The sequence below is a fragment of the Heliangelus exortis genome, chromosome 1 (assembly GCF_036169615.1).
Source record: "Heliangelus exortis chromosome 1, bHelExo1.hap1, whole genome shotgun sequence".
NCBI lineage: Eukaryota > Metazoa > Chordata > Aves > Apodiformes > Trochilidae > Heliangelus > Heliangelus exortis.
The window spans coordinates 17,723,893-17,738,195 of record NC_092422.1 but is presented as its reverse complement, the minus strand read 5'-3'; the positions used below and the strand labels follow the sequence as shown (position 1 = coordinate 17,738,195).

General features: G+C 41.4%; 1 protein-coding gene across 2 annotated transcripts; it reads left to right on the top strand.

The window, feature by feature from the left end:
- Positions 1-2,227: 2,227 nt before the first annotated feature.
- On the top strand, positions 2,228-13,322 carry EEF1AKMT1 (EEF1A lysine methyltransferase 1). Of its 2 annotated transcripts, none has more exons than XM_071735723.1 (5): positions 2,228-2,370; positions 9,271-9,427; positions 10,371-10,453; positions 11,094-11,374; positions 12,368-13,322. In XM_071735723.1, the coding sequence occupies exons 2-5, from the start codon at positions 9,275-9,277 to the stop codon at positions 12,493-12,495; spliced, it is 645 nt and encodes a 214-aa protein (XP_071591824.1). In that variant the 5' UTR covers positions 2,228-2,370; positions 9,271-9,274; the 3' UTR covers positions 12,496-13,322. The 2 variants fall into 2 exon arrangements, with proteins under 2 accessions (XP_071591824.1, XP_071591813.1); XM_071735712.1 differs by lacking the exon at positions 2,228-2,370 and adding an exon at positions 8,190-8,251.
- The last annotated feature ends 981 nt before the right edge of the window (positions 13,323-14,303 follow it).

The window sequence follows — 14,303 nt, the reverse complement described above, 5'->3', positions numbered from 1 at the left end:
TTTTTTCCCAGATCTGGTCCAACACAGTAGTGGCAAAGTATTTGTAAAGTAGCAGCAGTCTGTGTTGTCAGGTTCAAGTCTTAGTCATGTCAGTGCCATGCCACTGCTTTGTTTCAAAGAAAAGCAGTGAAAGGATAGATAGGGGAGACAGGTTAGCTAGAAATACTTTCCTGCAAAGAAAAGACTAGCAAACAGTAACACCTGATTATTAGTAAGAAATTTCTTGCAGGGTGCCCTTTACAGTTGTGCCCATATTTGTGTTTGCTCTGTCCACACATCCCAAAGAAATTGCATTGCAATATGTAACCTATTTTCCTTCCTCCAGTGTCACTCCAGCTTTCCTGAACTTTCCTTGAGATCTTGTAATGCAGATTCAAGCAAGGTCTTGAGCTGTGTGCCTGCTGCCAAGTAGTATCTGATATCATTATCTAAATAATGTCACCCTGCCTGCTCCCTCTGGCCCCCACACAGCCGTGTGCCCTTGCATGATCTCTACATCCCTTCTGGGAAGGAGGAATTGCTCATCACACAGGCACTGTTGCTCTGGGAAATCTGGAATGTGAGCATAGGGCTGCCCAGTCTCCTCTGTCCCTTTGTTGTCGACCCCTTAAGGGACATTTTTCATATAAAGTGCTTTACAAACGTGTATAAATAGGGAAATTACTTACATATCACTTTCTGTAGAATCTAAACTGGATTTCTTAGTGCACTCAGTAATATGCAGGTGTCAGGTAGCTGTCACTTTGCAGCAATGCAGGGAAAAGGTTTTTTTGTTTGTTTTAAATTACAGCAGGGGTGGTAACAGGAATAAATATGGGTGCACTCTATGTAGGATAATCTTCCATGCTGGGAGGATGAGCTTTTTTTGACAAGACCTTTCGAAGAAGCCAGAGGGGGTAATGCACTGAATGCCAGATCCAGACTACTTGGAATTCATTCAACATCAAATGGAAAAGTCCTCAGTTTTTTACTGTCATGCAAGACCTTGTTTGTAAATGGAAGAGTAAGGTAAAAAGTATGAGGATTTGAAAGAAAAATCATTTTATCCCCACATCCTGCTCTGAAAATTTTATTGTCTGCTGCCTATATAAGCTGTGCTGCAAAAGTACTCTATCAGGATTTGGTATTTCTGCCTTCCATGGAAATAGTTCTATTCTCTAAGTGCCCACTGCTGAGCCTGGGACTTTCACTCAGCCACAGGGCAGTGTTGCAGCAGACAAAGATTCGACAGACTGTAGGTAAAACAGTAGTTTTCAACTTGCTGATAGCATCATCTGGAGAACATGAGGAGAATCTGGTGTTGGGTTAATGATAAATACACTGATGGACCACCTTCTATTAGTTGTTTTACAGAAGAGATATTGAACCACAGAAAGTATGAAAATGTGTTCTACAGATTATCAGGGCAAGAACAGAGTTTACAAAGAAGAAGAAAAAAAAAAAACAAAACATAAACACGGGTGAGGAAGCTCGTAAGTTTTTGTTTGGGGGCAATATGAGATGACAAGAAGTGCCAGATACATGTTTTGTGCCTGCACAGCCTGGGAAACGGAGAGACAATTAGTTTGTGTGCCCAAAGAGAAAGACAAAATTAATTGAAGCAAGGAATGCACTTTAAAGCCCGCTGTCTCTGGAAACTTATCTAAGAAGCAGCTCGACTGTGCAAGAAAGGGAGCTTGTTCCAACTTGGAAATATTTAATCCAAATGAAAAAGCCTGAACACGAGAGCCAGATCAAGAGAAACAGTGGGGATTGGGCTGATACTGAAGTCCAAAGCCCATGGTTTTTGAACACTTGGCACCTAACTTGAGGTAGATCCATGATCTCGCGGTCTAAAGGGACTCGCTACACCTATGGAAGTCTAGTTTGAGGTATATCCTACCTAGGATTTCTGGACCTGTGGAAAGAACTCCTCCAAACCAGGCGGGTTTCCCTTCGCCCTGACCCAGCGGGAGGAAGGGGAAGGACCCCTCGGGGGCCGCGCTCCGGGCTGTGAGGAGCCTGGGCAGGGCAGCGGTGCCTGCATTGATCATACGTTCACATGAGGCTCCTGTTTCATCTGGAAACCTCTTCCAGATCCCTTTGGTGCCACTCGACCCACCACATTACAGCAACACGACGGATTCCCACCGCCTGGCCTTTCCTCCTCCCCCCGGGCCAGGCTCGGACGAGCCGCCTGACCAAGAGGACAGCGCAGCCTGTGAAGCGGAGGGAGCGGGGCGGGAGCAGACGGTACCGCCCCGTACGCATACGCGGCCGCCATTACCGAGCTACGGCGCCGCCTCAGCCCAATGGCGGAGCAGCCGCTGACAGCCCCGTCCCGCCCCGCCCCCGGGAGAGGTCTGTGTGCGCGGAGGGATCTGGCGCCAGGTGAGTGAAGCGAAAAGGTGCTCTCGGCCTGGGGAGTAATGTGATTCCGGAGGCTTCGTGGTCGTCCGCCCGCCTTTTTTCCCCCGGTGAGGGCGTCTGGCGCTCCCTGAGCGGCGGGGCCGGGATCTGCTCTGCCCCTCGCCCGGGTCTCCCGCAGCGGAGGGGCAGCGCCGGATGTGCGTGGTTGGCGTCACAACCAGGCGGCTTTTCCTACCGCAGGTTTTGTGGGGTTGGTCGGTCCCGGTAGCGCTGGGGAAGCTCGGAGCCTTACGCCGACGCTGCCGCCCGGTCCCCGCCGCGCCGGGGTGTGCTGTGATGGGGGCCGGGGGAGCGCTGGATGAGCCCGCGCAGCGGGCCGGGTGGTGCGGTTGGAGCCGTGGGTGCTCAAAGCGGTGAAATGCAAGACGAAACAGGCAAAAAATGGGCCTTCAGAAACTGCCAGTCCCGTCATTCACTTGTAGGAGGATAGCGGCGGTTCCGAGTCGAGCCTGCTCTCGCTCTGTGACTGTATTTATTAAAAAGAGTGAGAAACACATCATACTTCTTCAAGTAGCCACCAGGCCTCCAGACCTTCCTTTTGAATCCGATGCAGTTTTTACTTATTTAGTAATTCTTTGAGAGTTTCTCATCTGTGAACTTTTCTGTGTCTCTTTGAAGCGCTGTGAAACTGTCACAGTTGGATTCTGTAGCTCAGCAACACCTTCTGTCGAGAACCATCTCCTTTTTTTCAACCAGGGTTTTTTTTCAGGCAGGCTCTTGCAGCACACAAGTTGCCTGCAAGTTCTTGCCTTGGAAAACAGCAGATCATCTCTGCCCAGTGTTGTGAGTTACAGTCATGGTTACAGACTCTGTTATACCCCCTTTTAGTTATTTCTTCCTAATACACATTCCCTGGCAAAAGCTGTTCTAGTCTTTGGATGGCTTACTACCCTTCATGAACATTTTTTAGTTCTAGTATTGTTTCTGCTTTTGGTTGAGATGGAAGGTCCTGACCTGCTGTTTAGTTTTTTCCTGTACGTGCTGGTATGTTGGAGGTCTTGGCAAATCCTCCTAAATTTCTCTGGAAATTTTGCTTAATCATGTTTTCATCATATACCGTTCCCAATTAGGCAGGAGGCTTTGGAGTTACGATATGTGATTCTCCAGAAACATCAGTGTTTGGTGTTAACCGCAAAAACATAGATTTTTAGGAAAAAAATTTCCCTATAATTTTTTTAGGAAAAGAAATAGACTGTAACAGAAAATATCATAAGTGGCAGTATAAATGTGTGGTCATCCCTATCTGAGATACTATGAAAAAAAGGGCATATTAGAAGTGTTTATCAAGGATGAGCAAACGCATGGTAAGACTTTTGGCAACCAGACAATGGAGTGGGTAGGGACCCTTCAGGCCAGGAAAGAGCCAACTTGTTGAGTGAGGGAAGGGGTTGACTTATATGTGTCTGGGAAATGGTACGTGGAGTGATGTGGAGGGAATGTATATGAGCCCTACCACTTGCTTTCTCTTCCAAAACACAAGGTATTTACATCATTTGAATCTAGTAACCATATTCACAGGAAGAGGAAGTAGTTAGTCATAAAACTTCTTACCAGCCAACATTATAGATTACAAAACTTCATGTGAATTTAAGGACTGGGTAACTGTCTTCAAAGAGAACTGCACTCAGAATAAATCACTTTAAATACCAAAATATGTGATAGAGTGGGGAGATAGCACATATTCTTGCCTTATCTTGTATCTTCTGAGACAGCTGCTTTTAGCTTCTTCAACACAGAAGGCTGACCAGTATCACATCTTGATCTAAACCAGTACAACTTTCCTCTTGAACCATTTGCCATTGACATTAACAAAAATTTCTCCAGCTTTAATCCTGAAACTGAGCTGATCTCAGATCTGTGGCACATAAGCTGCTCCTGATCCATGAATCCTGCCTTTTCCCTTTTTCTCTACTCCACAAAACCAATAGTACGTAAGAAAACTGCTTCAGGTTTGCTGTGCAGTTTTGTCAGTTCTGCTTTCTGACATTCCCCAGCTTGGCCTTCCTGGTCAGAGGTTGTTCTGTTTCATGCCACCTGGGCCCCTAAACCTTGAGGTTTTGCTTTTTTTCCTGCTTGACTGCAGGGGAACAAGCTGGCTGCCTGTGTTTGAGGCATATGCTCAGATGTTTGAGAGGTTTTGATTTGTATCTCTCTCTACAAAACAGATGTAGATATGGCCTGCCAGTTCTTCATTTCTTTTGGCTAGACCACACTAGCTAGCAAGAGGATTTTCTTTGTTTATAAATTACTTTAGACTGGTGTATTTCATGTACATGGTTCTGTCAGTCATTCTTGTGAAAGTGCATCTGGCAGTTCTCCTAGTATCTTGTCAGACCGTTGATGATGAACTTTTCTTAGGATTTAAAGACCTGAAAAATTGTTTCCAAGAGGAGAGAATCTTCCTCTGGGCTTTTACAATGTCTGGGACAGATTCTCAACACCTGTGTGTGGGTTAGTTTGGCCACTGCTACAATCATTGTCTGGGGATGTGGGATTTGGATCCCCGTATGCATCAAGGAGCTGAAGCTTGAGCAGAATGCAATAACTCCGTGGTTGTAAAGTAGCAAGACACGTATCCAGGCTTTTAATAACTTCCCAGTCCCTCTGACTGGGACTTGTTCAACTCCAGTCAAGTGTTTGCAGCCCCTTCCAGGTGATTTTCACTAGGGTGGCACTAGGGTGGTACTAGGTGTCCACCACAGATGATTAAGTTTGTCTCAACTACTGACTTGGGTGGCTTGGGAAAAATACAATTATATTTAACTCCTTTTCATGTTATCTGTCTTTAGATCCAAGTTACTGTAGACTTAAATGTTTTCTGAAGTTGCACATGCACTTATTATGTTGTTGATGAAATATCTAAGGGGCTAACACCATTCTCTTCCTCTCCCCCTTCCTCCCCCAGTGATAAACAGGATGGCTTTCCAGTTGTGTTCCTATTCCTTGGCCTTTCAGTAGTCTTCCCCACCTCACCTAAGGTTTTATTACAATGAGATGATGTCTTTAGGATACCATAGAAGAATGACCATTGGAAACTGGCAGAGCAGGAAGATGTCCCTCTGCTTGTACACTTCAAAATGGTATTTCTGAGTTACATGGGCAGCTGGGGAGCTCTGACTTAGAGACATGAGTTAGGCTGATGCTGTCTCTTTGGCAGAGAAATAGCCAGTCACCTTTGGTGACTTTTGGTGTTGGTAAAAACTCTGAAGAAGCAGTTGTATACTTTACAGTGAAGTATGTTTTGAGGTGGCTTTGTAAATATGGATCACATCTCCTGCCTGCTCCCACCACAGAAGAGGAGCTTCCTTTCAAGTTGTGTGGTGGATCTTATGGATGTGACCTCTGGAGCAAACTACATTTTCTGCTTTCATGGCAGAAAAGCACATAGGGCTTCATGGCAAGGGCACATAGGGCACTTGTCTCAGCTGAGCTGGTGACTGCAGGTTTCCAAACTTTTCTGGACAGGGGCATACAGTTTGGGCATAGGAGCCAGACTCAGGGAAACACCTGGTTTCCAGATGGTTATAACTTCATAACTGTGGGGGGACCAATCTGTATAGGAGTCCAAAGATTGCAGAAATTTTTGATAGGGTTAATTTTTCTGTAGGGTTCCTTCTAACTTGGGTGGGCGGGTTCTCCACTTCAGGATTTGGCTATATAAAATTAGGAGTTTTTCATACATGACAGCTGAAAACTGATGTTAAATAGACACAGTGTTCTTGTGTAGCCAAGGCTGTGTGATCTCCTGTGCTGCTATTTTCACTTGGTCTTACCTCTTTTCATTTTTTTTTATTTTCTTTTAAGAACTTTTACTCCTTAATGATGGCATTTACATGAACAGTTAATCAACTAAAAAAGACTGAGCAGTGCAGAGGGGAAGAGAGTAAGGAGACCTTCAGGCACCTCCACGCCCTCCATCCTACCTGCAGAGCTGTGTGAGCTGTAGGCTGTGTGCTGTGGTTATCTCACTTTTCCCATTTTATGAGTAAATCTGGCCCTTCAGAGGCCAGTAGCATTCAAATTTGCCATTTTACCCTATGGTAGCAACCCTGCCTATTCGTATTTCACTGTAACTGAAGAGTTCTCCCCTTTCTTTTTATGTTTTCCTTTGAATTAACATTGACTTTGCCATAGTGAGTCTTATTTTTCCAAACTCTGTATGTGGTGTTCTGGGAGCTGTTCAAGTTTTTTTGGTTTGCTTTTTACTTAGGTACAAATGCAATATTGAAGCTAAGAATTAGAAGAATTGATATATTGCTATTTTTAAGCCTTGTATTCCTATTAAAACAAGGGTTTAATGTGGGTAATAGGGCTGTATCAGCACTGTATGTGCTATGAGCACTCTGAATCCCAGAGCATTCCTGAAGTGCAGCCCTGTCCCCACGTGTGGCTCTTGTAGAGTCTGCTTGAGGGCAGAGCACAGGCTGCTCCTGGAAGGACCCAGGGCCTGGGGCAAGCTCAGATGGGCCAGCTGGAGCCTCAGGGCTCCTGGGAGGTTTTTTTAAAGAATTTAAAGGTTCTCTAAGCACATGGCACACTGGCTTTCTCTGCTTTCTGGGAGGTGTATAGAGGGGCTTTCAAACCGTACAGCTTTCTGCTCTCTTGAAGCCAGAGGAATTTACAAGTCTTGTTCACATAAGCTCACTTAACTTAATAGTTTTCTCATGTAGTTCTTGAGCATAAATTCATCTTCATGTTGATCACTTAAGTCAGTATATAGACAATTTATGTATGTTCAGAAAAAGCACCTTGAATTTTGAAGGTGTTCTTAACATACATAATATTTCTGCCATATGTTCTGAGTTACCTGCCTTGCAACCTCATGGCTAATTGCTTTGTTCCTGAGGCTTTAATTTACAAGCCAAAAGGATGACTATTAGTCAACTAAAAAAAAAAAAAAATGTAGGAAAAATATGTCTATGACTGTATGCCTTTTTATCTACTGAAACAATGGGTACTGCTTCATCAGCAACTTTATCTGGGAGTGTTTCATTTCAAGGGCATGGATTTAGTTCATGCTTACTTGGGCTGACTGAACATAAATGCAAAATTTCAGCTTTTGACTTAAGTATTGTAAGTTTGTATCTGTTCCACTTTTTTAGTGTCAAAGCATAGATTTTCCTTGCCTAGGGGCTAGTAGCAAACCAGATTACTACACGTATGATGCATTTAATAAAAAATAATTTGTGAGATGAGGAGTGATTTTAAACTTACAACCAACACCTATTCTGATGAAAAATGCTCTGTTATAGACCCTAAAATAAATTGTAGCATTAGAGCATTGCTGCTAGAAACTATATTCTCTGTGTGAACTCACAGTAATTTTTATAATAAACCCTTTAAATAGTACATAAATTAGTAATATAAAAACCTGTAAAGCGTTTATGTGTTATTTAACAAAAAAATTGGGACAAAGTTTGCCATCTTGTTTGCTAGCCAGCTTGACTCCAGAATTCTCTTGTGTGAGGCTGACAAATAGGTGTGTGAGGTCTGGAGGCTCTGAAGGGTTCCCTGTTTGGCCAACCCAGCCTTGAGAAGTCAGCAAGTCAAGGCTCAGAACAAGTCAAGAGCTTGGATTCTTCTTACCTCCATGTGCATCCTTTGTCAATGGAGTGGCAGACCAGTTGCTTTCATGAATACTGATGAGTTATCTCACAGTTTCAGGTTAACCACCATTTTTCCAGCAAGGAGGGAGAAGCTGCGTTTTCAGAAATGTCTTGAAACCTCTGCAAGGGTGAGGGAAGGGGGGAAGGGGAGGGGACTGTGAATTCTGGAGTTCTTTTTGTACTGTGCAGGGAAAGGAGAGAAGAAAACCTATGAGCAGCTGTATTTTGAATTACAGGTAACTTCTGAAGTTGCACAGTGTTCAGGTGCTTACATTTCTCTCACTGCCATGGCTGCTGAAAGGCAGCGGCCATGCTCCCCTCTCCAGGTCCTGGTGAAGTCATTGCTCGTGTACCAGTTCTTAGATCAGCCGCCCAGAAAATGGGTTTCTTGAGTGAAGACTTTTTGCAGTTCTCAGTACTTTTCCCATGCTGGGTTCCTCTGTTCCACGAGGTGGCACTGCCTCTTCTGGGAAGCAGGCACCAGGGCTTCAGCTTTCCCTCTGCAGATGCTGCCTGGCAGCCTGGGGGGAGCAGGGGCAGCCAGACTGCAGCATAACCCAGTTCAAGAGTTTTCTGCAAATAGCTGTACTTTTACATCAATATATACACCCTGTCTTCTTGATACAAGTTATGCCCATGTTCTTACTCACAAAACAGACAAATTTTTGGTCAAGTAGTGTTATCTTAGAAATACATCTTGAGCTTCTTGCCTGCTTTTGTTTTTAGAAGGCTTCTGGCATTCAGTGGAATATTTTTATGGCATGAAAATAACAGCCAGGTGATGCTGATCCTTGAATACTGTATACTTCATTTTGAGTCAGAATTGTGTCACTTTTGAAGGAATGACCAGTAGCTACCACTATCTCTGGGAGGAAAGGGAATATTTTCTCTAGGATTTCTCTAGATCCATTACAGGTGGTGTTCCTTTTTCTGCAAGCTGATACAAAAAACTTGTGCAGATTCAGGAAAGCAAAGTACACAGCCAAATCTGTGTTGTATAGAAAGGGAACAGTGTTGCTTCTATTCTGAATTCTCTCTGCAAACATGTTATTTCCAATCTGCCTCTCACTGGTTTAAGAGCTCCTAAGGAGATGGAATGTTTTCTGTTGTTAGATTTTCCTAGTTAGCGGTGAGACTTAAGTCTGCAGTGTCAGTAGAGGTTGTTTTACCTCTGCAGAGTATGCCATTATTTAAAGATTCATCACTGAAAAGGGTTAAATGAATAATTTTTTTTTTCGCTCTGGTTGATGTCTAGAAAAATGGATGATGATGATGATGATGATGTTCCCCAGCTTTCATCCCATGCATTGGCAGCCCTCCAGGAGTTCTATTTGGAACAGCAACAGAGGGAGGGCACGAAGACCTCCCAAGGGTTTAATCAATATTCCATTGGCTCAATAGAAGAAGACTGGGTAAGAAACTAAATTTTCATGAATTCAGCCTAGTTAGAGGAATAGCCTTTATCTAGAGGAACAGAGGAAAATAGGTTTTCTCTTATGATTGGATAATGAAATTAAATGAAAAAGGAGAACACTCAAGATGTTCACACAGTGGCAAAATCAATCTGTTCATCAGCAGTAACACTGTAGGGATATTTTCTTTAATGTTAAATCTGGCCGTAGTTTTTTGTCGCCCCACGGGAAGGGGGGGCACAAAGTGAAACTGGCTGAAGAGAGGTAATAAAACTGCCAACTAAAGCACCTGTCCCTTGTGGAAATTTTAACTCTATCCTGGTGTGTGAAGGTAGTGAAAATTATTCCTTCAATTTGAGACAAACTGTAACAAGACTGCGTGATCTATCACATCATATTTCTTTCTGTGGTAGGGTGGTGTTTTGTTTGTTCTGGTTTGTTTTTTTTTTTTGGTGGATGGCTGCCTTGCTTTTTTTCTTCTGACAGGCTGCTTTTTTGTTAGGCTTTGGGTTGTTGCTTTTTTTTCACTGCTTTTTCTGTTCTCTTCTGATTTAGTACTTTTATCCTTTATTAATTTCTGTACTGTCACTTTTGAAGTTCCTTTTTCCTCTTCTGCCAAACAACTCAACTCAGGAGCACATAAATGTCATGCATCTGTACACTGGGCTTGAAGTACCCTTGTCAGTGATTTTGCATTTCCTGGCTTTCCTGATGCTGCAGTAAATGCTTTTGAAACAGGCAGTGTGAGCTGTGTGCTACTTGTAGCTGGATTAGAAAAATAAAAAGGCTGTCAGTACTACAGTCACCTTTACAGCTTTACCATTTGTGAACTGAGAAGTTGCTGTGGACTTTGGTTTTCTTCAGATATGACTCACTGAACTGTAAATAGCACAGCCAGAAGAGCTGAGATTTGATGTTTGTTATTATGTGTTATCTCTTTCAGCAACTGAGCCAGTTTTGGTACAGTGATGAAACTGCATTGTGCCTCGCTAATGAAGCAGTTGTGGCAGCTGGAAAGGGTGGCAGGTAGGTTTTAATAATTACATTGTAGATTTAGCATGACTTTTCTGTAAATACTGTGCTTCTACTACCTAGACCAAGCATGCAGTTTAATTAATTACTCATACTTCATCTTTGTTCAGCTGAGATATTGCAGAAATGCTTTGCTGTTATTTCATTATTAGTTGATGTTGATTTTATAGGATAGTGTTTAATTGAATGCTGTAGGCTCTGCCTTTTAAAAGTTTACTATGAATATTTTTATTTTTTGGGAAATACAAATTGATCCAGAGCATATTAAGGACTTGCTGTTCTTTCTTCCTGCAATATTTCTGCAGAACAGATGGAAAACCTTGGTTTTCTTCCTAATATTTAAGTTTTCAAGTATATTTCCTTGCTGTTCTAAACCAGTATTTTCTCTGTAGCTAAGCTTAAGATCTTTCTGCAGCATGGATGTAATGGCAATAGGTAATAGCTTTAATGCTTAAAACTCTGTTACTAAATTAATCATTGGTTAAAATGGAGGAAGGAATCGCTTACATTTTGGGGACTAATGTTAAACATATTTTCCCAAAACAGCCCTGAAGACTTCTGTAGAGGTTTTTTAATTGTTGTTGTTGTTGTTTGCCTTTTAAATTAATATTCCTAGTTGTTGTTTTTTTTTCAGGATAGCCTGTGTTAGCGCACCAAGTGTGTACCAGAAACTGAAAGAACAAGATGGTAAAGATTTTTCAGTGTGTATACTGGAGTATGACAGAAGATTTTCTGTATATGGAGAAGAATTTATCTTCTATGATTACAACCACCCTTTGAACCTACCTGAAAATCTCCTGCCACACAGTTTTGACATTGTAATAGCAGATCCACCCTATCTGTCAGAGGAATGTCTTCAAAAAACTGCAGAGACCATCAAATACTTAACAAAAGGAAAGATTCTGCTTTGCACAGGTATAATTTAAAAAAATATTAAGCATCTTATTCTTCCTCTCAAAAGACAAACCTACACAAGTGAGAAAAATACTGACTCAGTAATACTGTTTAATAATGATTAATTCAAGGAGGAATATGTATCCTAAGCTTTTTACTGAAATACTTCAGTTCAACTGTTATTTTAAACTGAAGATATGTGGGTTTTGATAGAGCAGTGAAACTGGAAAACTTACCAGGAAATACTTGCAGGTTCTTTGTGAAAATGCTCCTGCTGGTTTAAGGAGTGGTGACTATCAGCCTTAGTCATGACTTTTCTTAAACTAGTTTTAGTACATGACATCTGGAGACATCCAGGAAACTTTTGTAAAAAATAAAAGGCAAACCCCCTCTATATGTACAGTTTGAGGGAAGTCAACCAACCAGGTGAAATAAAGAAAAATTAAGATCATACGTGGCCACAGAAAGCCTATTTCTTTGTTTAATTGCACATGACAGTCATGCACAAGGGTGGTTCTCAAAATTTTTTTCCTAAAATGGATAGGTGGTCCTTCAGTTTACAAAGTTTGAGAAGTATTGTGCAAGAAAGTGATGTCCTAGTGTGTAGCTGTGTCACACTGGTGTTCATTGCAATGGAAGAGTAGATGTAATCTGTGTGCATTCCCCAGGGCACCCACCATATAACTTCTTTGGCATGTAGCAAAGGCTACATGAAGGCTGGGTTCAAGTTTCAGTTCTCTGTAAAATGGGCATTGATCTTACCCTCTGTCTATTTTTATGAAACTTCTGGGATATTGATTTCCTTGGGGTGTCTTCCATTCTTCCAGATTTATTTTAAACTTCCCAATAGATTCAGTTGTTAAATACAGTGTAGCTGCTTTAAGCCCTGTCTCCTTAGAAGAAGCTGGCTCTGTGTGTAAGCATTGGGGGAAAGATATTATATAATATTATATAATATAGATATTATTATTTTTAACTGTGTTTCCTCATCAAATGCTAATATTTTTGCTGCAGGTGCAATCATGGAGGAACAGGCAGCAAAGCATCTTGGTGTAAGGATATGCAAGTTTATTCCAAAACACTCTCGAAATTTAGCCAATGAATTTCGATGTTATGTGAACTATGCTTCTGGGCTGGACTGATTCTGAAAGAGGATCTACAGTTTCTTCAGTCAGCATTCTTTCTGTTTTTTACCAGTGATTCCACATTTCTAGGTGCTGAAATACACACCTTCAAGCACTGTTTTCTGGACTAGCTTTAATCAGCATGGTGGGACAGCATCTCTCTTTTAAACGTGGAAGCATTTGCAGTTACTGTGTTTTGTATCATACTTATTAGGTGAATGGGGACCCAACAATGCAGCTGCTAGATAATGGGAACTTCTCTGTTGGAGTTTAATTCTGACTGGTAGCTTTTTACTATTCATGGACTCTTCAGGGATCTCTCTGAAGTGATAATGTGGGCTAAAACACATAGGTGCTTGCCTCACAGACATCAGAATCTTCATTGCATCAGAACCAATGACTTGGTAGCTAGTGGATGGTTGAAAAATCATGAAGAGTGGCCTCCTTCCAATCTTGAGACATGCTCCCTTAGTAAAAGGACTGAGAGATGTTTATTCTAAATGTACCATGTGTTTTCATATTCATTAACCAGCAGGCTGATGTTTTTATAAAGGATAGTCACAAGAGAAAATTGGTTTCCTTCTGGAGAGGCCTCTCCAGTTGCATTTAATAATGATCAACCTGCCAGCTGTCAAGTCAGATAAGACCTGCTATCCACTATTGTTGTTGAACTGGCTTTTTAAAAACTTGTGGTTATTGTTTCACCCTTTCTCTAAAGCCTTGTCACTAACTCAGACTTTCTTTCTGTAAAAGGTAAGATCTATTTTGTCATTGCTTACCACCAGCACATAAGCTTGTGTATGTTTGCTGTACTAGAGAAAAAATAATGTAGGTTGTTAAATGACTCTTTGCAGAAGTACAGTGTCTTTATTTTGCAATGTTTATGTTAGATCAACAAAAAGTGGTAAGCTTTTAAAAAACCACACTAGTTAAGCTGATCTCCAAAGGTGGTTTAAACCTGATGTCTCCTGGAAAAAAGCACAACAGGAATTTCCCCATTATAGAGAAAGCTTAACTTTCATTAACAATCCTATACATTAGTGAGCCCAAATTACCTGAAATGTGAAGTAATTACTTAATAAAAATGCAACACATCAGCCACTTCTTGTATTACTGCTTCAGACTCTGTCCATGGGTTCTCACGTGGAGTTACTTTTACTGTTGGTTATGAGATACTTCTCTAGGAATGTGACCCATACATGTTAGTCTGTTAAATCTTGAACTGTAATGGATCTGATTAAATACAGTGTCTGCTTTTTAACAGATTTCAATACCAAGCTAAAGATGATTTACAGCTATGTCAAGTTTGTAGTTACAAGAACAGTTATTTATTTTTTCAGTTGCCCAGTTTATCTTTGCCTCCTGTTCCACAGACAGCAGCAGAGCAGTAGAATAGAAGCATCGTATAAATCATTGAATCTTACAAGGCCACTAATGTATAATAAGTGTATTGATAGACTCTTACTGTTTCTAATACAAAAATGTTAAATTTTATGTGCAAGGTTTGGGCTATATTTCAATAAATTGCCATCAAAACAGATGATACATTAGAAAAACCTAAGGTTTGGGTTAGCTGAGAGTTTTGTTAAGTGGGAATTTTTAAAGCCAGTTTTGACTAACCTTTTGACTACACAAATAAAGTATTTTTGGGTGAAAGCTGGCCCATAAATTCCAAGGCACTCATCAGTTTTATCAATATATTATATTGATAAATACAGTATACAAAGCATAAATACTTGTCTTTATGCACCATATTTATGTATTGGGATTGTGTAAAAGGCTAACAGAAATGCTGCACCTACAAAATGAAGCATCTAAAATGAAAA

Bases quoted from the DNA above. Each gene is read 5' to 3' on its own strand.
- EEF1AKMT1 (XM_071735712.1), top strand. From the start codon at position 8,226: ATGAGCAGCTGTATTTTGAATTACAG. The intron at 9,428-10,370 runs GTAAGAAACTAA...TATCTCTTTCAG, and splicing joins GCTCAATAGAAGAAGACTGG to CAACTGAGCCAGTTTTGGTA. The intron at 11,375-12,367 runs GTATAATTTAAA...TTTTTGCTGCAG, and splicing joins AAAGATTCTGCTTTGCACAG to GTGCAATCATGGAGGAACAG.